The 18,940-nt window shown below is 56.9% G+C and overlaps 9 protein-coding genes across 9 annotated transcripts; 4 read left to right on the top strand and 5 right to left on the bottom strand.

Annotated features, from left to right (window-relative positions):
• Positions 1-383: 383 nt before the first annotated feature.
• BO80DRAFT_373549 (SNU13 family protein) lies at positions 384-1,320 on the top strand. Its single transcript, XM_025716565.1, has 3 exons — positions 384-545; positions 598-693; positions 749-1,320. The coding sequence occupies exons 1-3, from the start codon at positions 527-529 to the stop codon at positions 1,009-1,011; spliced, it is 378 nt and encodes a 125-aa protein (XP_025579404.1). The 5' UTR covers positions 384-526; the 3' UTR covers positions 1,012-1,320.
• A 255-nt stretch (positions 1,321-1,575) lies between these two features.
• Positions 1,576-3,360, top strand: BO80DRAFT_461530 (STIMATE family protein). Its single transcript, XM_025722453.1, has 2 exons — positions 1,576-2,412; positions 2,488-3,360. The coding sequence occupies exons 1-2, from the start codon at positions 1,942-1,944 to the stop codon at positions 3,163-3,165; spliced, it is 1,149 nt and encodes a 382-aa protein (XP_025579403.1). The 5' UTR covers positions 1,576-1,941; the 3' UTR covers positions 3,166-3,360.
• A 136-nt stretch (positions 3,361-3,496) lies between these two features.
• On the top strand, positions 3,497-5,823 carry BO80DRAFT_490696 (WD40 repeat domain-containing protein). The gene is made up of 4 exons (XM_025723648.1): positions 3,497-3,944; positions 4,015-4,503; positions 4,563-5,400; positions 5,469-5,823. Exons 1-4 carry the CDS (start codon positions 3,612-3,614, stop codon positions 5,618-5,620), a joined length of 1,812 nt encoding a protein of 603 aa, XP_025579402.1. The 5' UTR covers positions 3,497-3,611; the 3' UTR covers positions 5,621-5,823.
• Positions 5,824-6,410: 587 nt separating this feature from the next.
• BO80DRAFT_481198 (uncharacterized protein) lies at positions 6,411-7,279 on the bottom strand (the record flags this gene model as incomplete). Its single annotated transcript, XM_025723373.1, has 4 exons — positions 6,806-7,279; positions 6,663-6,683; positions 6,510-6,550; positions 6,411-6,426 (listed from the first exon to the last, which is right to left on the bottom strand). The coding sequence occupies exons 1-4, from the start codon at positions 7,097-7,099 to the stop codon at positions 6,411-6,413; spliced, it is 372 nt and encodes a 123-aa protein (XP_025579401.1). The 5' UTR covers positions 7,100-7,279.
• A 349-nt stretch (positions 7,280-7,628) lies between these two features.
• Positions 7,629-9,700, bottom strand: BO80DRAFT_175689 (putative hexokinase Kxk). Its single transcript, XM_025713966.1, has 5 exons — positions 9,515-9,700; positions 9,313-9,435; positions 9,192-9,217; positions 8,718-9,125; positions 7,629-8,662 (listed from the first exon to the last, which is right to left on the bottom strand). The coding sequence occupies exons 1-5, from the start codon at positions 9,552-9,554 to the stop codon at positions 7,787-7,789; spliced, it is 1,473 nt and encodes a 490-aa protein (XP_025579400.1). The 5' UTR covers positions 9,555-9,700; the 3' UTR covers positions 7,629-7,786.
• A 529-nt stretch (positions 9,701-10,229) lies between these two features.
• BO80DRAFT_175687 (SIR2 family NAD-dependent protein deacylase) lies at positions 10,230-12,035 on the bottom strand. The gene is made up of 2 exons (XM_025713965.1): positions 11,418-12,035; positions 10,230-11,326 (listed from the first exon to the last, which is right to left on the bottom strand). The coding sequence occupies exons 1-2, from the start codon at positions 11,538-11,540 to the stop codon at positions 10,319-10,321; spliced, it is 1,131 nt and encodes a 376-aa protein (XP_025579399.1). The 5' UTR covers positions 11,541-12,035; the 3' UTR covers positions 10,230-10,318.
• Position 12,036: 1 nt separating this feature from the next.
• Positions 12,037-15,097, top strand: BO80DRAFT_175817 (Golgi transport complex subunit COG4). Its single transcript, XM_025713967.1, has 2 exons — positions 12,037-13,302; positions 13,354-15,097. Exons 1-2 carry the CDS (start codon positions 12,100-12,102, stop codon positions 14,626-14,628), a joined length of 2,478 nt encoding a protein of 825 aa, XP_025579398.1. The 5' UTR covers positions 12,037-12,099; the 3' UTR covers positions 14,629-15,097.
• A 64-nt stretch (positions 15,098-15,161) lies between these two features.
• Positions 15,162-17,778, bottom strand: BO80DRAFT_175668 (ammonium transporter). The gene is made up of 4 exons (XM_025713964.1): positions 17,399-17,778; positions 17,011-17,342; positions 16,361-16,952; positions 15,162-16,308 (listed from the first exon to the last, which is right to left on the bottom strand). The coding sequence occupies exons 1-4, from the start codon at positions 17,505-17,507 to the stop codon at positions 15,659-15,661; spliced, it is 1,683 nt and encodes a 560-aa protein (XP_025579397.1). The 5' UTR covers positions 17,508-17,778; the 3' UTR covers positions 15,162-15,658.
• Positions 17,779-18,320: 542 nt separating this feature from the next.
• BO80DRAFT_175666 (uncharacterized protein) lies at positions 18,321-18,661 on the bottom strand. The gene has a single exon (XM_025713963.1). The coding sequence runs from the start codon at positions 18,561-18,563 to the stop codon at positions 18,393-18,395; it is 171 nt and encodes a 56-aa protein (XP_025579396.1). The 5' UTR covers positions 18,564-18,661; the 3' UTR covers positions 18,321-18,392.
• Positions 18,662-18,940: the final 279 nt, after the last annotated feature.

Here is an 18,940-nt window from a genome sequence, read left to right as displayed (position 1 = left end):
GAACCGAGGACCAAATGACGGCAAATCCTGGACAGTTGGCTTGCATGCGCTAAGGCTCACCTGCGACGCCCAGTATCTACCCAAGGGAATTGCAATTGCAGATAAGGATCAATCCCTCCTCTATATACTCAGGGTGCAGACCGGTAGTACAATGTTTACGAGCCCGAAGTCCCGAACAGCCAGATGCTGCTCCGACCACGATCTGGGGATCGATCCACCTTCGGTTGATCTTCGATGACACACGCCGGCTGGGCCAGCCTGGCCAGCTTTATGCCTGACGGCTAAGGCTGTAATTATCATGCCTGGACTCTGAGGCAGCAAGGTCTTCCCGAACGCGGACCAATCCCAGCGTGGCACGCCATGACTCAGCCCCACCAACCAGTGGCTCTTCTAAAGATTTTCTTTTCGCGGCAGACCAGATGCGCTTCTACAACCACCTCTCCAGCCTTTAGATCTGCAACACGGCAGTGATCCTTTGCGTGAGCCTCTTTTTGACCGCTACACATCTCACCCCTACATCTTAAACATGTCTGAGACCTCTGCTGGTAAGCACATCGCAAATTCTGCTTCGTCGCAACATACTGATGGATTTTGCAGCCTGGCCCCTCGCCGATGAGGCCCTTACCCAGAACCTGCTCGACCTCGTGCAGCAGGCTTCTCACTACCGCCAGCTGAAGAAGGGTGCCAACGAGGGTATGTGATTGATCAGGAATATCACTGTGCGCCTGCCTGCTAACCGTCCTTGTAGCCACCAAGACCCTCAACCGCGGTACCTCCGAGCTGGTCATCCTCGCTGCGGACACCTCTCCCCTTGCTATCCTCCTTCACATCCCTCTCCTCGCTGAAGATAAGAACATCCCGTACGTTTTCGTACCCAGCAAGCTTGCACTTGGCCGTGCTACCGGTGTCTCTCGCCCCGTGATTGCCGCCAGCATCACCAGCAACGAGGCCAGTGACCTCATGGGCCAGATCCGTACCATCAAGGACAAGGTCGAGAGACTGATGATCTAAGGATTGGTCCGACTATGGGGATCCGTTAAGGGCAGATTGTGTCCCCTCTCGTTTTTGGGGAAGAACGATGGGATGAACCGCCCTAGGTTTTGACGGTCCATGACGGGTCATGATGGATTGTGATTTCGCACTGAGAATCAAGAACCATCCCATATAGATGGGTGGTGTACTTGTTCTTGGACACGCAATTGGCTCTTGTTGGCTCTTGTTGGACTTTTAAATGTTAGTGCAGAGATCAAGTCTTCATGACAAAATTCTTCCAGGCCATTCGTCAACATGAGTCTGGACTGACTCATTTCACGTGCATTGAAGGGGCATGTTTCTGTAGGACAGTAATCTTCACGTCGTAGTACTTCGTAGTTTTAAACTGGGAATAGTGGCACGGAGTGGTTCCGTCGATCAGGGTCAGGGTGTGTCTCGGGGCAATAAAGCGCAGGACCGCGCGATGAGGAGCTTGGCCGGCGCTAGTGAGACCAACTGCGGGGGCGGTGTCTCGTTGTGGCCAGCCCTGACCTCATGCCGCCTCTCCGCCCCATTCCAAAGCCTCCCATGAAACCCGCTTATTTTCTAGTTTCTATGCCCAGGTCTGCCTGGTTTAGGTTCCCTGCTCGTAAAGGAGGAGCCTTCCTCGTTTCTCTATCCAGCCTCGACTCCGTGCCTTCACCATCCATGCGCCTCTGTGCTGGTTGAGTTTATCACGTTTAGGAATCCTGTTCCGGGCTCCGTCTCATGCCCGTGACACGGACTTCCCTCGCAAGATAGGCTCGCCGTCGTCTTGCATGTCCGCAGGTCACTAGACTCCCCTCCCAGTTTAAACGCCACCAACAGCTTCGCCGTGGAAACTCTTCGGAACTGACCGACCTCTACCTAATCTCCCTATCTTCTTGCCTTTGCTTCCATCTGTACTCCCGACGGAGCTTTACCGACACCATGGCCTTCACATCGCGAGTCGGGCTGATCACAACAACAGTCATCGCAGCCCTCAGTAGCGGTATCGGTGCGTCGGCGGCTGACAGTCTGACCTCTGCCTCCAGTACCTTCGCAACACCATCGCCATCTCCATCGCCGACTATGCAAACGGTTCCTTTCTTTTTGGCCGGTCCAGAGACTGGGGATGGCGAGGATACCGGGGAATGCAGGCTTCTAGGGCCCTTTTCGCTTCTCGTCCAGGCCGCACTCGGGGCATTGGCGCTGCTGTCATTAGTCTACAAGCGCTGGAGAGAACGACCTCAGCGACCATTGAAGGTGTGGGCGTTTGACGTCTCGAAACAAGTCTTCGGGTCTGCGATGTTGCATCTGGCGAACCTACTCATGTCAATGTTCTCGGCGGGCCAGCTGGAAATCCGAAGCGAGTATAAGCCGAACCCATGTTCGTTCTACATCCTGAACCTGGGAATCGATGTAAGCTTGATGATTGCTTGTCTATGATATCACGACCCTGATGCCGGACGAGTGCTAACGGAAACTTTTGTTTAGACTACCCTGGGCATCCCTATCCTCATTTTCATTCTGCACCTCCTCAACCGCCTAGCCTCGTATACTCCGCTTGCAGACCCTCCAGAGTCTATTGAGTCTGGGAACTACGGTCGTCCACCTCGCGCCTCGTGGTGGTTCAAACAGTCCATAATCTACTTCATGGGGCTGTTAGGGATGAAGATCTGTGTCTTCTTCCTCATCCAGCTGCTGCCGTTCATCGTCAAGGTGGGAGATTGGGCTCTCCGATGGACCGAGGGCAACACGGCTGTGCAGATCATCTTCGTGATGCTACTGTTCCCTGTCATCATGAATGCGATCCAATATTACATCATTGACACGTTCATCAAGAAGCCGTTGTTGCAGGATACCCTCGAGTCTGGGCCAGAAGGTGAGGACTACAGTCACGAGCATCGCCATGCCCTGCTGGCGGGTCTGGACGACGAGTCCTTCGAGTCGGACGAAGACTCCGTAGGAAAGGATGATGGGGCGGCCTTGGATAACCCGGATCAGGGCAAGGAAGATCTAGTCCGGTTTGAGTCTGCCGAATACAATCCGGCGGTTCACGGTGAACGCAGCTCTGCCTCATCCGCGTCGGCATCAGCCAGGTCGGGCAGCAGCCATGGCGAATATGGCCAGCTATCATCGTCCACCAAGCTTGCGTCTCGCGAGAGGGACTGACATGACACTCCACTCACGTACTTTCATGTGGCGTTTGGTGATTTCACGGTTGTTTGTTTGCTTTATGGCAGTAGGGCTTGTTATGCATCTATGGGTTGGACTGAAGGGCGTGTACATGAGGTTAGATTTTTAAGTTGCTATTGTCTTAATTGCCTGCCTTTCGCGAGTTCGTCCACGAGACATAATACAGACAAGAAATACAAGACATAGTGCTGCCTGAATTCGTAGGCACCCGCGGCACGGCGCCCACCGCACGCCTCACCGCCCACATCTGCCGGCCGCCGAAGAAAATTATTGTCGGCGGCTTCATCACTTCTGCGACAACCATTGGCGAAGGGGACAACTGGCTGGGTTGCATTCCTCTAATAATACTTATCTAACACTCTCCCCGGATCACAGCCATCCATTTACCCTCAATCGCAATCCCTCAGGGAAGCTCCACCACAATGCCCAAAGCCGGCGTGAAGCAAAAGACCCGCCAAAGGGTGAAAACGGCCGCGCGCTCGCCCTTCGAACCGGGCCAGCCGATTCGCAATGACGACGACATCGACATGGACGATGAAACCAGCTCCGATGAGTCGGATGTGCCTGAGAAGGATGACGCCGAGAGGAAGCTCGAGGCCATGCTCTTCGGCGACGACGAGGGATTTCTTGGCGCCCTGAAAAACCAGAATGAGCGCAGTTTGGTGCTGGCGGATAACAGCGACGAGGGGTCTGCGGACGAGGACGATGAGAATGAGGAGGACGCGCGCGACTTGGCGGAATTGGATGATGCTGATGTTTGTGATCTTGCCTTTCGTTTTGGTGTCCTGCGGGGTAGTTGCTAATCGGTGTGGGTTGTGATGTTAGCTTTTCTTCCTTGATTCGGGTGCTGGACCGGTTTCTACGGAACTTACTGAGGCGCCGGCGACGCCGTCTGATGAGGAGGGAAGCGATGAGGAGGCCGGTATGCCGGCGCTGTGGCATGATAGCGATGATGAGCGCATTTCGATCTCGTTGGCGAGCCACCAGCGCCTGCGGAAGCTGCGCGTCGCTGAGTCGGAGGATGTTATCAGTGGCAAGGAGTATATCCGGCGACTTCGCAGACAGTTTGTGCAGTTGAACCCGATGCCGGCTTGGGCGGACCCGGAGAAGAACCAGCCGAAGAACGACTCCGATGCAGAGGCAATGGATACCGATGATGAGGAGGCGTCGTCCACACAGCCCCTGGCTAAGCTGCTCCAGAGCGCTACCGACCTCGTCAAGCTAGAGGACAAGACGGCACCAGGTGGCCGCAGAAAGCTGCGCCAGGAGGTTGTGGATATCCATCGCCTCAAGGATGTCGGCAAAGACCAGCCGGTAAGTCTTTAGCCTTCGCGCGCACACATGTGCTACAGAGCTAATCTGATATTCTACAGTCATCGGTCGACTCGCTCATGTTCCACCCTCACTACCCGCTGCTGCTCTCCTCCGGACCTGCAGCCACGCTCTTCCTCCACCACATCTCCCCCTCCTCCCCGGCTCCTAACCCTCTTCTCACCTCGTTCCACATCCGCAACACCCCCATCCACAGCTCGGCCTTCCACCTCCCCACAGGTAGCCGCATCTTCGCATCCGGCCGTCGGCGCTACTTCCACATCTGGGACCTGGAGACCGGCAAGGTGGACAAGGTCAACGGCACCGCCGACCGCAAGGAGGAGCAGAAGTCCATGGAGCGCTTCAAGCTGTCGCCCTGCGGCCGCTACGTCGGTCTGGTCGGCTCGTCCCGCAAGGGCGGTGGTCTGATCAACGTCTTGGACGCCGGCACAGCGCAATGGATTGCCCAGGTGCGGGTGGACGGCCGCGGCGGAGTCGCCGATTTCGCCTGGTGGGGCGACGGCGAGGGTATGACGGTGGCCAGCAAGAACGGTGAGGTCTCGGAATGGGACGGCCGCCTGAACCGGGTGGTCGCTCGCTGGATGGACGCAGGTGCCGTTGGCACGACGGTGCTCAGTCTGGGTGGCCGGTCCGGCCGCACCCAACTGGGTGGTGACCGCTGGGTAGCCATCGGCAGTTCCAGCGGCGTGGTCAACGTCTACGACCGTCGCGAATGGGCGGCAGCCTACGCCACGGACCCCGAGCAGGCCATCCCGCGCAACCCGGAGCCAGTCCGGGCGCTGGACCAGCTCACCACGCCTATCAGCCATGTGGTATTCTCTCCGGACGGACAGTTCTTCGTGATGGCGAGTCGCTGGAAGCGTGATGCATTGAGAATGGGTATTTCCCCCCCCAAGAGAGACGATTATATCACGGAACCGAGCAGACCAGACTAACAACATATACAGTTCACCTCCCCACCTGCACCGTCTACCGCAACTGGCCGACCTCCAACACGCCCCTGGGCCGCATTTCCTCCGTGGCCATCTCGCCCAACTCGGAGTACTTGTCGGTGGGCAATGAACAGGGACGTATCCGACTGTGGGAGATCCGGGGGTGATGAAGTGGTAGATCCATGCATACATACGGAGTACATATTACATATATTATAAAAGTTCATATTCGTGATAGACATGCCTACTCCTACTAACTCCGGAGTACTTACAGCACATGTCAAAGCTACTACCGCCACGGAGGCCAAAGAGGATACATATCCCTTCTAGCTACTGGTGGAGGGGGTGTAAGGATGTCCCAACAGCATATAGCGGTGGTAGTTAGTACATACATGACTGAACTGGTTGTAATGTTCGTATTGATATAGGATCCCGGTAACCCTAACCGGCTCTCTCGAGCCCAGCCCACTGCCGAAATAACATTCCCTCCACGCAAACCCGAACGCAGTAAACCGGCCAATAAGTAAATAAATGGGGTAAATAAAAGAAGCATAAAACAAGAAGACCCTAATTCCACCCAAAGATATCGATTAACCCATCAATCCATCGAACAAAATCAGAGACAAGAAAGAAGAAGAAAAAGTCATCCCCAACAACCCATCAACACACAAGTTCCTCATCATGGATCGCTGAATAGAGAATCTTGGATCGGTAGGCAAATAGCCAAGGAGGGAGAGAAATAGACAGTTTACTGCTGTCCCGCGGTAGTACCCTGACGTAGACCCTATTCAGAAGAATGGGGGTTAGTGATCGATATCCAGTGTAAATATACACTACCTCCCTCCTCTTTCCCTCTCCCTTTCTTTCCGTTCCTGTCTAGACCCCTAACAGGGCCAAGACAAGACAAGAAAAAGAAGAGACCCAGCGAGGGAGGCATAGTGAATCAAGGGACTCAACTCACCAAAGAACCCAACTACAACAACACAACTCATTAGCCATCATTCACAAACCAAGTTACCCCCAAAGACAAAAAAAAAAAGGGAGGAATAAACTTACCAATCCCAAAATCCCCGAAAGCTACTCCCCCAAGCATCACCCTAACGTCAGCAAATACGTTCTTCGCTTTATACACCCAACTATCACTCCCCATACAAAGAAACCATATAACCCGAACAACACAAAACCAACCTAGGGAGGGAGAATTCTTACAAAGTCAAGCGGGCTGGAGGACTGTAGATTCCATCACATACACATTAGCAACCCTTGCGACGAATATAATAGGTAATGATCCGAGAGGATGAGAGAAGAGGATATGGGGAGGGAGGAGGAGAAGAAGAAGAGAGGGGGCATACATCTTGATCAGCACCGGCATCAGGGCCCTTGTCACCACCATCGGCTCCCTCGTCATCCCCGCCTTGGTCGTCACCGCCCTGGTCGTCCCCGTCGCTCTCATCGGCGAGCTGGGCGGTCCCGTATTGCTCGGTCGCGGCCGCAGAGGGACTGGCCAGAGCGACGGCGCTGGTAGTGCCCGAAGGGGCGGCGGCGGCCATGTCCTTCTTGATCAGAGGATGGTCGTTGTTAACGGCGGCGGCGAGGGCCGTGCTGGCCGTGAGGGCCGCGGTGAGGAAGGCCAGGGAGAGCTTCATTGTGATTGGATTGGATTGGATTGGATTGGGGAGTAGATGGGATAAGGGCAGGAAGTGAATGAGGATGGAATGATGGAGGGAAAGGAGCAGAGCGTGCGGATAGAGCTAGCTAAGGCATATATTTATGTCCCATGGATCCGACGGAGGATGGAGCTCAGTCGTGGTAAACAGACTGCTGCCAGGCACCCGGGACATGGATGCAGCCGGTCATGTTGACAATGGCAGACATTCCGGTCCAGTGGCGATCGGTTGTTGGGCCAGGCTGTTTGTTGACAAGCAGCTCAGCTGTGAGGATCTACGACGGTCATCGGGTCTCTACACAGGATGATGCTCGGGCATTCCGTTCGGCACGGGGAATGTCAGATCCCTAATGGCATTCCTCCGCCCTTCACCCGGGCTACACTTCCTCTCGACTTTCCGCAACCCGTTCGGGCAAGCTTTGTTGCTCGCGCCAGGGATGCGGTTGGTGTCTCCACTGGACTGTCATGCAGGTCCAGTCACGAGCTCTGGAATTACACATCCAAGTCGCCCGCTCTTGAATCTCCAAGGAACGGCGATCATCCGTGTATCAAAACTCTTCGTAGTAACTGAAAGCTTCATGCCTTGTGTAACTGTATATTTTCATTCCGCCCAGATTCCCTCGTCACAACACCAAACAATTCCAAAATCATGCGCCAGTCCACGTCATTATAGGAGCGTCTTCATCTCGGCCATGTTGCGGATACCAGCCAGGTTGCCCGCCTTGACCCGCTTCAGGGTCAGCGCCGCAATGAGAGCCGCACCCACACCGGATCCATCCTCGGCCGCCAGGATGGTCACCTTGTCCTTCTCCTCGGGAGCCCAGTCCAGGATCTCCCGCAGGGCCTGCGCACCGCGCGCCTTGAAGTGAGGGTACTTGGTGAACACGGAGCCGTCCGCACCAACGTGGCACGACTCAATGCCCTTCTTCTTGCAGATGGCGGCGACACCGCAGGCCGACAGGCGAGCGGCACGGGTACCGACCAGCTCGGCCAAGCGGCGGACCATCTCCAGCTCGGGCTGGGTGGCCTTGATGTTCAGCTCGCGCTCCAGGAGCTCCTCGGTCTCCTCCAGGTTCTCGTAGGGGTCCTCCTCAATGGCCGCCAGGAAGGAGGCATCCAGGATGTAGGGCTTGCGCAGCTTGGTGGTGTCCTGGCCGTTGAAGATAAGGCCAGGGCGGTTCTCCACCAGGTCCACCAGGGCCAGACGGAAGATCTCACCGAGGTACAGACCGGCGGTCATCTTCTCAAAGGCCTGCTGGCCGGGACGGGGCGAGTCGCGGTCGATGATGTGGTCATACTTGGTGAGGGGAAGCACGATGTGCTCGTTGTCGAACGCACCGTACTCGCAGTTGATGGCCACGGGCATGTCGGGGGGCAGGTTCATGTGGGCCAGCTTGGGGACGGAGCCGACGTTCTCCATGTAGGCGGCGTTGACACCGGTGCCGAAGATGCAGCCAATCTTCATGTCGGAGTCGGTGTAGGAGGAAGCGATGAGGGTTCCGGTGGTGTCGTTGATCAGCGCAGCCACCTTGATGGGGAGGCCCTATAGTCGCGAGGTCAGCCGGGTATCTGCTAGTGGGGAGTTAGAAGTCACTTACTCGCTTCTGCAGGATCGACTCCAAGGGAGGAACAACATCCTGGCCCTCAACACCGTCAATGTCGAAACCCTTGGTCCAGCGCTGAAGGACACCGTGGTCGATGTAGTCCTGGGTGGCGGGGTAGGAGAAGGTGAAACCCAGGGGCAGCTTGGAGACCTTCTCGTTCTCGTGGTGGGACTCGATGAACTGCTGCAGGCAGTCGGCAATGTACTCCCACAGCTCCTCGGCGGTGCCGGTCTTCAATTCCTCGGGCATGCGGTACTTGGACTGGGTGATGTCGAAAGCACCCTTCTCCTGGGTCAGGGTGATCTCACAGACACGCAGGTTGGTGCCGCCCATATCGAGGGCGAGGAAGGTTCCTTGCTCGTCGCCATCGGGGAATCCGAGGACCCAGGTGACGTTCATGGGCTGGGAGAGACAGGGTCAGTCGGTCCGTGGGTGAAATGGGACAATTGATCGAGCCGGGACACTCACGATGTTACCCCCCTCGACACTGAGACCTGTTGCGACGAAGGGACCGGGTTAGTCGGGGATGATGCTTTGCTTCACGGGCCGAATTAGGGGCCGGGATGGTGGGGGGGGTGGCGGCACGTACCCTTCTCCAGCTCCTTGATGAAGTGGTCGACGATCTTCTTGAGGGTGGCACGATCGACGGTGAACTGCTCCTCGAAGTCCTTGATCTGCTGCAGGAGGTTCTGGGGGACATCGGCCATGGAACCTGGGGGCGAGCCATTGGGTTAGTGATCGGCATCCCGAGGCAGAGAAAGGGAGCAGCAGTAGAGTAGAAAACTAAGTACCCTTGCGGGAGTGGGGGCGCTTGGGACCGAGTCCGACCATGATGACAAGATGCGGGGGGGGAGATGAATTTGATGGGGAGGAAGGAGGAGACTGAAAGTCGGGATGATGGAGAAGAAAGAAGAAGAGGAGGAGGAGGAGGAAGAAGAGAAGAGAGGCAGAGAGACCAGAGAAGCACAGAAGCACAGAAGAGGGGAGAGGAAAGTTCGACGGGAGAAAATGACGTGGGGCAGAAACAGGAAGGCACTCAGGCAGAACAAGAATCCGTAATAAACCAAAGGACCGCCCCGCAGTGGAGGGAAAGAGAAAGCGCCCCGATCAATCCAGCAAACCCTCACCGGCTGTTGCTTTGGGAGGTGCCCGGATCGCGGCCCTCCGACTCTATTTCTACTCTTCCCCAGATCCCCTCCATTATTGGCTGGGGGTTGGAGCTATCATGATATGACATGCTGGTGGTGGTGTGGTGGTGGGAGGGTCGTTTGCAGCATGGAGGGGTATTAAATGGCATGGATGCATCTGGCCAGAGAGCTTCATCTTCCTCGTGCAGGAATGTTGGTCCCCCCAACCCCAACCCCGTGAATTCCTTCTCAGGCAGTAGATTCATTACGACGATCGTGTGTATCATCATCACCCTATACTCCGTCCCAGTACATATCTAGATTATTTTATTCTTCCCGATCCCCCATCCGTGGCGAAGCTCCGAGAAGCCCCAGGAACCCGTCTGCCCGACCAGCTGGCCGCGTCCAGTCAGAATCACTCGAACCAGCCACCCAACGCCATCCCACATGTGATGTGCTCCAGCATCCTCACCTCCCTTCCTTAGCCCGCGCCAGATGCGGGAAGACATGTGCCAGGCCCCCAATCCGGTCCGTCTCCTCATCCCGCTTCGTATTCTCCGCAGCTTCCGCCGTCTTGCTGGCCTGGCGCTCCAGATGCTGCCGCACCCGCTGCTGGTATGCATTGGAGATGCCCAGCGTGCGATCAACCTCCTCGGTCAGGCGATCCACCTCGTCTTGGAGCCGCTCCTCCCTCGTCTGAGCGGGTGCATCCTCCGCCTCCCGTGCTCCCTTATCCGGGTTCGTCGTCTCCCACAGCTCCTCCAGCTCCTCCCCCCAGCCCAGCGCCCGCGCAAATTTCCTCACCCCGGTGTCGCAGTCGCCCAGGATCAGCACATCGTCCGGTCGGGACCCCAGCCCGCCCACTCGTTCCATGTTGATCAACACCCGTGGACATCCCTCCCGACAGAACACGGGCAGACTGGCAAATGGCTGCACCGTCAGACTAGTTCCCATGACGATGCAGAGGTCGGCTTGTTCGGGGAGCTCCCGGTTATCGAAAAAGTCGGACGGCAGCGACTCCCCGAAGAAAACAATGTCCGGCTTCACCAGCCCCTTGCACTGGACACAGTGCGGTACCTCCGCCTTCGCAATAGCCTCTTTCATCAGGTCGTCGGGATATTCGGCCTTGCAATCAATGCAATGCTGCGTCGCGAAGCTGCCGTGCGCTTCGACGATCATGTCGCCCGGCACCCCGGCGAGACGCTCCAGACAGTCGATGTTTTGTGTGAAGTGCTTCATCAACAGACCCTTGTCGTAGAGTAGCTTGATAAACGAGTGTGCAATGGTGGGCCGGTACTGGCCCGGGGCCAGTTCCCGGGCCAAGGCGTAGAAAGGCCGGGGATTTTCGCGGAAGAAACCAATGTCGAAGACCGCTTCAGGCTCCGGCAGGTCTAGATACTCTAAATTGGAGTAGATGCCTGTGTCTGGGGAGCGGAAATCCGGGATTCCAGCCGAGGTGCTGATGCCAGCTCCGACCTGTGGTAGTGACCGACCATTTTCCGGTTAGCGGGAGGGGGGGGGTTCTCGTTTTCTCGAACACATGAATGCGGGGAATAGGGGGACATACCATCACCACCACGCGCTGCACCGATCGTTGCTCAATGTACTTGGCCACAGCCTCGATCGTACGCGCCTCTAGCACGGCAGGCGACGTATGCTCGTCCACCATGGTTGACGGTTCGTTGCCCATGGTGCGCGGCCGGCGACCAGATTTGGGCGGGGCTTGTTGGTATCGGGGTCTGTGACGGCGGCCGATGATGGCGAGTGTCGATCAATTCCGAGGATTCGGGGCGATGGCGTCCAGGAGCGGGCGTTGTAGCGACAGTCGAGCTGGGAGAGAGGGTCGAGGCAGTGAGGGGAAAAGCCCGACTGGAAGCTGGAGATGACGTCGAATGGCACCCCGGCAGAATTCGTTCACCTCGTCGTTGCCTGAGGAATCCACCGCGGACCACCCGACATGGCAATTCCTGGGATTGGGGTCCAAACTATAAGAAGTCGAACGATCGAAGAGCAGGCAGCTGCTCGGAATATTCGACATCCGCTAATTCAGCGAATTCCCATGGATCTACACGCCGTCGGGGAGAAGCTCGACCACATCCCTGCAACCCCTCGGCAGCTCACCGCCTCCGGGCCGCGACGCCAGATGGCTTTCCATCCATCGGACTCCCATCTTATCTCTCCCTTTCTCTCTCTCTTCCTCCCCCTGTCGCTCTCCTCAATTGCATCTCGCCGGTCCTTTTGTGCGGACAATGGCCACCCCCACGGTCGGCGTGGCCAATGGTCATGCTGGGGCCCCCTCGACCCCCTCGCACCCTCCCGCGGACATCTTCAATGCCAGCTCCGTCGCCGAGATCAAGGCCACCTTGTCGCACCTGCACGACCAGGAAGCATCCGTCACGGCCCGTCTGGACGCCCTCGTGGCCTCCCAGAAGGACTTCTCGCGAGAATTCGGCCGACTCGACTTACTCCGTGCCCATCTCGGCTCCCAGACCAGTACCACCCGCACCATCAGCCATGCCATGCTGTCCGACGCCGCAACCACTGCCGACCGCATCTCCAGCGCCGTCCGTCGTCTCGACTTGGAACAATCTCGCGTGAAGGCAACCTTGGAAGTGGTCGAGCAAGTGTCTGAGCTCAAGGCCTGCGTGCTAGGCGTCGCGGGTTCGATGGGAGCACCGCAGGACTGGGAGACAGCGGCCAGCTACCTGAACCGTGCTTCCAAGATCGCTCCGGAGGTTGCGCAGGGTGCCTTTGCAGCGGAGATGGTCCCTACAGCTGAGGTGCCAGACCCGCCGAATGTTACGCTCGACAACGCAGCCGAGTCACTCTGTGGCTTGTTCCTCCGCGAGTTCGACAAGGCTGTCAAGGAGAACAACGGGGCGCGGATCACGCGATTTTTCAAGCTGTTCCCCCTCATCGGCCGCTCGGAGGTGGGCTTGGATGTCTACGGCCGCTATGTCTGCCAGGGCGTGGCTGCCCGAGCGCGATCTAATCTCAATGCCGGCACCGGGGCTTCTGCGAACAAGGACGGCTTCTTCTACGCGAACGCCTTGACCAAACTGTTCGAGCATATTGCGCAGATTATTGATGGACATGGTGGCCTGGTGGAACGCCACTATGGGCCGCGCAAGATGAACCGGGTCATCGAGCGTCTCCAGGTGGAGGCCGATGTCCAGGGCGGCATCATCCTGGACACCTGGAGCGACGAGAGGCATGTCGACCGCAAGCTGACCGACACCAAATCCTACGCCTTTACCTTCCTTGTGCAGAGCTTCCTCCCTCCCCAGCGCGGCGGTACCCCCCGGTCTCATTCGCCTGCCGTGCGGGACGCATCCGCTGCGGCCGACGACGAAGGCGTAGACATGAAGGAGATCGACGGGCTTCTCAACGAGATGGCCGTCATGCTTGGTCGCTGGTCGCTGTACTGCCGGTTTTTGGCAGACACCTGCAATGTGAGTCCCAATCGAAACCCGTCTGATGCCCCCTAACTGACCCCTGATCAGCCGCCCGGAGACGAGGACCAGAAGTTCTCTCTTCCGCCGTTCCTTCGGGACTCGACCCTGTCGAAGAAGATCAACGACCGCCTGGCCGGTCCGTTCAACACCATGACCACCTTCTTCTTCCGCCGGTCGGTCGAGAAGGCATTCCAGCTGGACGAACAGCCCTCGGGCCTGACCCTGAACCCGCAGCGACCGCTCAAATCCGAGCCGCCGCACATCACTTCCGCCGTCGACGACATCATGTACATCGTCAACAAAGTCCTGCAGCAGTCCCTTGCCACGTCGCAAATCTCCGTCGTGACCAGCGTTGTGCCCACGCTCTCGCGCGTCCTCGGTTCCGACTTCATCGGCATGACCCAGCGCAAGATGCGCGACGAATGCTACCCCCGCGCCGCCGTCCAAGGCACCCAACCCCCGGAGCAGCTTGTCCTCTCCTTCCTCGTCCTCATTAACAACCTCGACGTCGCGGTTGACTACGTCCGCCGTATCCTGCAGAATCACACGGAGCCCCAAAAGTCGGTTGGCCCCGACGGCCAAGTCCAGGAGACCGACCCTCTCCGCTCCCTGTTCCCGGTCCCGGAGGACGCCCGCCTCGCAACCCAAACCCTCCAGTCGCTCTCTGCCTCGTTCGAGTCCAAGGTCACCGACCTCCTCACGGACGGCATCCAAGTCGTCTTCAACAACGTCATCAAACACCGTCTCCGCCCCATCCTCGCCGACGCCTTCCGAGACATCGAGTACCAACCGCGTGAGGACACCGACCCCACCCGCACCGTCTACAACGACTACGACTCGGATGAGCCGGACTTTGTCGCCGATGGCGCTGTCCCCGACGACAACGACCCCACTAGCCGAGCCGAGCTGGTCCGGCCGCGCTTCGCCGCTGCCTGGACCGAGTTGCTCCTCCCGCTCTGTCGCATCCTCACGGCGTCCGCCTTCGACCGTCTCCTCACCGTCACCGTGGCATACCTAGCCCGTCTCCTCGAAAAGCGACTCTGGTCATACCACGGTCGGGTCAACGCGCTGGGTGCCACTCGTCTCGAACGGGACGTGTCGGGTGTGGTGAACGCCGCCGTGGACGTGGGCGGCACCCAAGCCGCGCCGGGCCGATACCGCCACCGGGAGACCTTCACCCGGTGTCTGCAGATGGTGCTCGTGATGGGCATGGACGAAGACGAATGGGAGGATGTCCTGCGCGGCGGCGAGACCGCCGAGGTCGTCGATAAGCTAAGCCGCGAAGAACGAATGAGAGTCCGGGGCATGGTGCGACGTGTTTAACCTCTCTTGTCTTTCTCTAGTACTACTTCCATGCTCCCAGCCTTATTTTCCTCTCCCCTTGACCCTTGGTAACTACCTGGAGCCTCCTTCTATCTGTATATACCTCCTAGCTTGTTATCTTCTTATGGATATTTATTTCTTCGCCCCCCTGTGATTCTCAGATTAATCAAGACATCCTATACCACTTAACCCACGGGAATAAATTACTCAAAACATATATCCCATAGACCGCTGTCAGCCAAGTACTAAAGGTACTCCCTCAGACACACTAGAATCACTACTATACTAACATGAATGAATCCATCCCCTCCCCCAACCCTACCCGACTATACAACCCGAACCCATCCCTCCATTCACACATACATAGTATATATATCCCCACCACCCCCCACAACTAACATTCCCCCCACCCAAGAAACCAATAAACACACCTCAGGACTATGGCCTTGATCATCAGACACTATCTTTTATATACATACCCATTTTACACATGTACAGATCAACGAAATCCGGCCCAGATACTCCCTTCTTAATTGGGTAAGTACTAGACCGACTGACGTCGGGGTTTCCAGACACGTGCTCACCTGCCGGATGGGTTTAGATTACGTTTCTGAACATAAGGGTACGTCTGTCGCGTGGGTGACAGGCTTCTCCACAGTTCGAGGTACCTAGTATTCTGTGGGGTACATGGTTTGCTGTTGTTTCAGTGGGAGGTTTCGGGGTGGCATCCATGGTCTGCAGGTCACTCGTATCAGATGTAGAATCATCAATTGACTAATCTATGCTGCTGGTATCAATCCTGAATCATATCTAGCTCAGAAATCAAACTCCCCGCTGATAACCTAATATATACAAACCACCCAACAGGTAGGTTATACATGACCCGCGGGTTTTTGTCCCATAAACGCCCAAACCAAATCGCCGCCAAAAATAATACATGTACAAGAAATGGCTCAGCCGGGCTAATCAGAACGGCAACGCTGGATATCACAAAAAGACACAAAACATTAGGGTTATAGGGAATCCCGGCTCAGGTCGTGACCTTTTCGTTGATCTGAGTCGCGGGCACAGGCTCCTCGACGGGGACCGGCTCGGGCTCGTGCGGCGCGTGATGCTCCGCCACCTGTCGCGGGGCAGGCTGCATCTTCAGCTCCTGGATGCCCGAGTCGCCTTCGCTGCAGCCACGGCTGTCCACACCGACCGGGGCGTGGCCGTCCAGCATCATCTCACTGTGCTCGCCGATTCCGTACCGCGCAGCGGCGGGGATCTGGTGGCCGTCTTCGAGCTGGTTGTGCTGCTGAGGGGTCCAGGCAAGGTAGTCACGACGGACTTCAACATAGTCGTAGGCGAACTCTCCCAGCTGGTCGTCATCCATACCCAGCAGCTCGGCTTCTTCCGAGGCACGTAGTTTCAGGCCGGGAATGGCGTTGATGGCATACGCGATGATGGCGGACATGGTAAAGGCATAGGCGCAGGTCGCCACGATGTAGGCGATTTGGATGTAGAGCTGCTTGTAGTTGTGGATCACCCAGCCGCCAGCCTTGGACCCGGTGTTGACTCCGTCCAGACCGACAATGGCGTCGTCAGCGAAGAGGGCGTTGAAAAACAGGCCAACAATGCCAGCCACACCGTGTTCTGCGAACACATCCATCGAGTCGTCAATGCGAATCCAGTATTTCACTGTGGCCGTCAGTCAGGGATCTCACGATGAAGACAGCCATGGAGGACTTACCCTTAGTGGAGTAATTGCAAACAATACCGGTCACAATGCCCAAGATAACACTCGCCCACGGAGGGATGAAACCGGATGCCGGGGTGGCTGCGACCAACCCGGAGATGGTCCCAGAGCACCAGCCGACCATGGACCACTTCCGAGCCAGCCGCCAATCGAGCAGAACCCAGGTAATACCCGCAAAGGCACCGGTCAGGTTAGAGTTCCAGCAAGCCATGGTGGCACGAAGGTTCGCCCCAAATGCCGAGCCACCGTTGAACCCCAGCCATCCGAACCAAAGAAACACGGTACCCAGAAGAATGAGGGAGACGTTGTGAGGGCGGAAGTTCAACATCATCCGCTCTTGGCGACGACCCAGGACCATCGAGTAGGCGAGAGCAGACAGACCAGAGCCGATCTCGACCGGGCCGCCACCCGCGTAATCCAAGACACCATATTTGTAGGCCCAGCCGTTCACGTTCCACGCCCAGCATGCCAGAGGACAGTACACAATTGTGGCCCAGATGAAGACAAACACCATAGCCGGCAACATACGTCCACGCTCCGCCACAGCTCCCATGATAATCGCTGCGGTAACACCACAGAATTGCATCTAGCCCAGTCAAGTCAGTCGGTGGTCCGGGGAAGCGATGGTCAAATGTCAGTCATACCTGGTAGAAGGCGTAGAGAAGGTTAGGGATGAGCGGCGAGCCGGGGCTGGGATCAGCCAAGGTCTTCATCAAGCCGAAGTTGCGCAGGTTACCGATGTATCCGTTGGTTGCGGTGGGCGAAAAGGCGAGGGAGTACCCCCAGAAGTACCACTGGAAGGTGACGACGGAGAACGAGGCCATACAGGCCCAGATCATACTCAAGGCCGACTTACGGCGCGCGAGACCGGAGTAGAGGAAAGCGAGACCGGGCACCATGACCATGACCATGGCCGAGGCGACGATGATGTAGGCTTGATCGCCGGATTGAAACCATTTGTTCAAGTTTTCCGTTCCTAGCCAGCAGGTGAGTCACAGGGCCATCACAACCAGTAGAAACAGGGTCACCCACTGGAATCACCCCCGATTTCATTGGTCGTGAGCGCCTCGTAGTCGGAGGGAGCCCCCGTCCAGTTGTACGAGGCATATTGCGGGATGTAAACGCCTACTTTGTCCGCCATGGTGCAGATCTATCCGAGGGAGGTTGAATACGAATTGATAAACCGGGTGGTTCAGGCGGACGTTGTCGTGGGGGAAAAGAATTCGAGGTCACCACCGCCGGGTTGTCCTCGGGTCGAGAACAGGCGGGTGGTGGAGGAAGAAAAGTAGGAAGTGGCGGCAGGGAATGCACTAGCGAGATCGGACCGAGAACCAGACAGGAGCAGAGGGAAGAAAGCTATCTGCCGGGGGCGGGGAAGTAAGTAGGAGGTGTGACGCCAACGGACGGATGGATGGATGAATGGATGGATGAAAGCTGAGCGGGAGTCGAGCCGAAGTGTCGAGAGTGAGCGAATGGCACGGGGAATGCGAGACGGAATGCCGTGACTGAAGAGGGAGAGAGAGAGAGAGGAAGAGAGAAAGAGCAGCAACGAGCAAGACTCCGCCGGATGTGGAGAAAGGAAAACCGCCACGGGGGGGCGGCGGAGGGCGTGGACTATATAGGAGGAACTAGAGTAGTCTAGCACAGTAGCACTCCGTAAATAAGAGGGCGCTGACTTGAGAAGATGACCGGCGAGTGGAGCGGCCGGGCAGCGACAAGATTCTGGAAAGGCACCGGGTGGAACCCAGCAATTGCAGCGATAATAGGATCGTGTCAAAGGGCCCTGGAATCCTGGATGCGGCCGTCTCACACTCGATCCCCTAAACTTTGCTCAAACGTTGGGCGCGGGTGGAGCTGCTGGTCCGTCGATAATATCTATTAGTGATGGCTTGCGTTTGGCTGATATGCCAGATGGGCGATTGACTCGCGTGGGAGGGGCCGATCAGTTATCACCAAGTAGTTACTTTAAGTAACTCTTAGGGATTCACGAGGAGAAGATTCTCCAATCCAGCAGAATAGAAAACAATCAATGAGACCGACTTGTCTCTCCTCCACGCGAGGGAGGCGCGGTTAAAGCCAAAAAAAGAAAAATAAAAAAAGTGAGGGAAAAAAAAAAAAGAAAAAAGGGTAAAAAAAAAAAGCCCAAATGGAAGGCTTCCGAGTCGGGCGAGAGATAAGGTGAAAAATCAAATGGCATAAAATAAACTCGGGCCCGACGATCATCCACTCACCAACCCGATTCCTCCACTGCTTGCGTTTCCTGGCGAACGGCGGCGGAGCCAGTCAGCTAAGAGTACTAGTAGTACTGACTCTGGACAGTTGTAGGATGTAAGGTTTCTGCAGCGGTTGTTGGCTGCTTTTCGGATCCTTCATGCCTGTCGATTGAGTCCACCATGACCACACAGCCCGGGTCCTCTTCAATCGTCAGGGTTATCGTCCCTCCTGTTAATTCAACCCAGTCACTCGTGAGGGCTTCTTCCCATTGGGTCCGTGGCGAAAAGGCCGTGGCTCGGCCAAGCCCGCCGCCGATTCTGCACAAGTCCCGAAGCGTCGGTGGCGAAAACCCCGTCATAT

Source organism: Aspergillus ibericus (assembly GCF_003184845.1).
Source record: "Aspergillus ibericus CBS 121593 unplaced genomic scaffold BO80scaffold_4, whole genome shotgun sequence".
In the NCBI taxonomy this organism is placed as follows: domain Eukaryota; kingdom Fungi; phylum Ascomycota; class Eurotiomycetes; order Eurotiales; family Aspergillaceae; genus Aspergillus; species Aspergillus ibericus.
This window is presented reverse-complemented; position numbering and strand designations above follow the sequence as displayed.

Excerpts from the sequence above, each read along its gene's own strand:
- BO80DRAFT_490696 (XM_025723648.1), top strand. The coding sequence starts at position 3,612 with ATGCCCAAAGCCGGCGTGAAGCAAAAGACCCGCCAAAGGGTGAAAACG. Across the intron at positions 4,504-4,562 it reads ATGTCGGCAAAGACCAGCCG|TCATCGGTCGACTCGCTCAT; the intron begins GTAAGTCTTTAG and ends GATATTCTACAG. Across the intron at positions 5,401-5,468 it reads GCGTGATGCATTGAGAATGG|TTCACCTCCCCACCTGCACC; the intron begins GTATTTCCCCCC and ends CAACATATACAG.
- BO80DRAFT_373549 (XM_025716565.1), top strand. Across the intron at positions 694-748 it reads GAAGAAGGGTGCCAACGAGG|CCACCAAGACCCTCAACCGC; the intron begins GTATGTGATTGA and ends CCGTCCTTGTAG.
- BO80DRAFT_175687 (XM_025713965.1), bottom strand. The coding sequence starts at position 11,540 with ATGGGCAACGAACCGTCAACCATGGTGGACGAGCATACGTCGCCTGCC. Across the intron at positions 11,327-11,417 it reads TGCAGCGCGTGGTGGTGATG|GTCGGAGCTGGCATCAGCAC; the intron begins GTATGTCCCCCT and ends TCACTACCACAG.
- BO80DRAFT_461530 (XM_025722453.1), top strand. The coding sequence starts at position 1,942 with ATGGCCTTCACATCGCGAGTCGGGCTGATCACAACAACAGTCATCGCA. Across the intron at positions 2,413-2,487 it reads TCCTGAACCTGGGAATCGAT|ACTACCCTGGGCATCCCTAT; the intron begins GTAAGCTTGATG and ends ACTTTTGTTTAG.
- BO80DRAFT_175666 (XM_025713963.1), bottom strand. The coding sequence starts at position 18,563 with ATGCCATTTGATTTTTCACCTTATCTCTCGCCCGACTCGGAAGCCTTC.
- BO80DRAFT_175689 (XM_025713966.1), bottom strand. The coding sequence starts at position 9,554 with ATGGTCGGACTCGGTCCCAAGCGCCCCCACTCCCGCAAGG. Across the intron at positions 9,436-9,514 it reads GCGCCCCCACTCCCGCAAGG|GTTCCATGGCCGATGTCCCC; the intron begins GTACTTAGTTTT and ends GCTCGCCCCCAG. Across the intron at positions 9,218-9,312 it reads CATCAAGGAGCTGGAGAAGG|GTCTCAGTGTCGAGGGGGGT; the intron begins GTACGTGCCGCC and ends TCGTCGCAACAG.
- BO80DRAFT_175817 (XM_025713967.1), top strand. The coding sequence starts at position 12,100 with ATGGCCACCCCCACGGTCGGCGTGGCCAATGGTCATGCTGGGGCCCCC. Across the intron at positions 13,303-13,353 it reads TTTTGGCAGACACCTGCAAT|CCGCCCGGAGACGAGGACCA; the intron begins GTGAGTCCCAAT and ends ACCCCTGATCAG.
- BO80DRAFT_175668 (XM_025713964.1), bottom strand. The coding sequence starts at position 17,507 with ATGGCGGACAAAGTAGGCGTTTACATCCCGCAATATGCCTCGTACAAC. Across the intron at positions 17,343-17,398 it reads TGAAATCGGGGGTGATTCCA|GAACGGAAAACTTGAACAAA; the intron begins GTGGGTGACCCT and ends CCTGCTGGCTAG. Across the intron at positions 16,953-17,010 it reads TTCTCTACGCCTTCTACCAG|ATGCAATTCTGTGGTGTTAC; the intron begins GTATGACTGACA and ends TGACTGGGCTAG.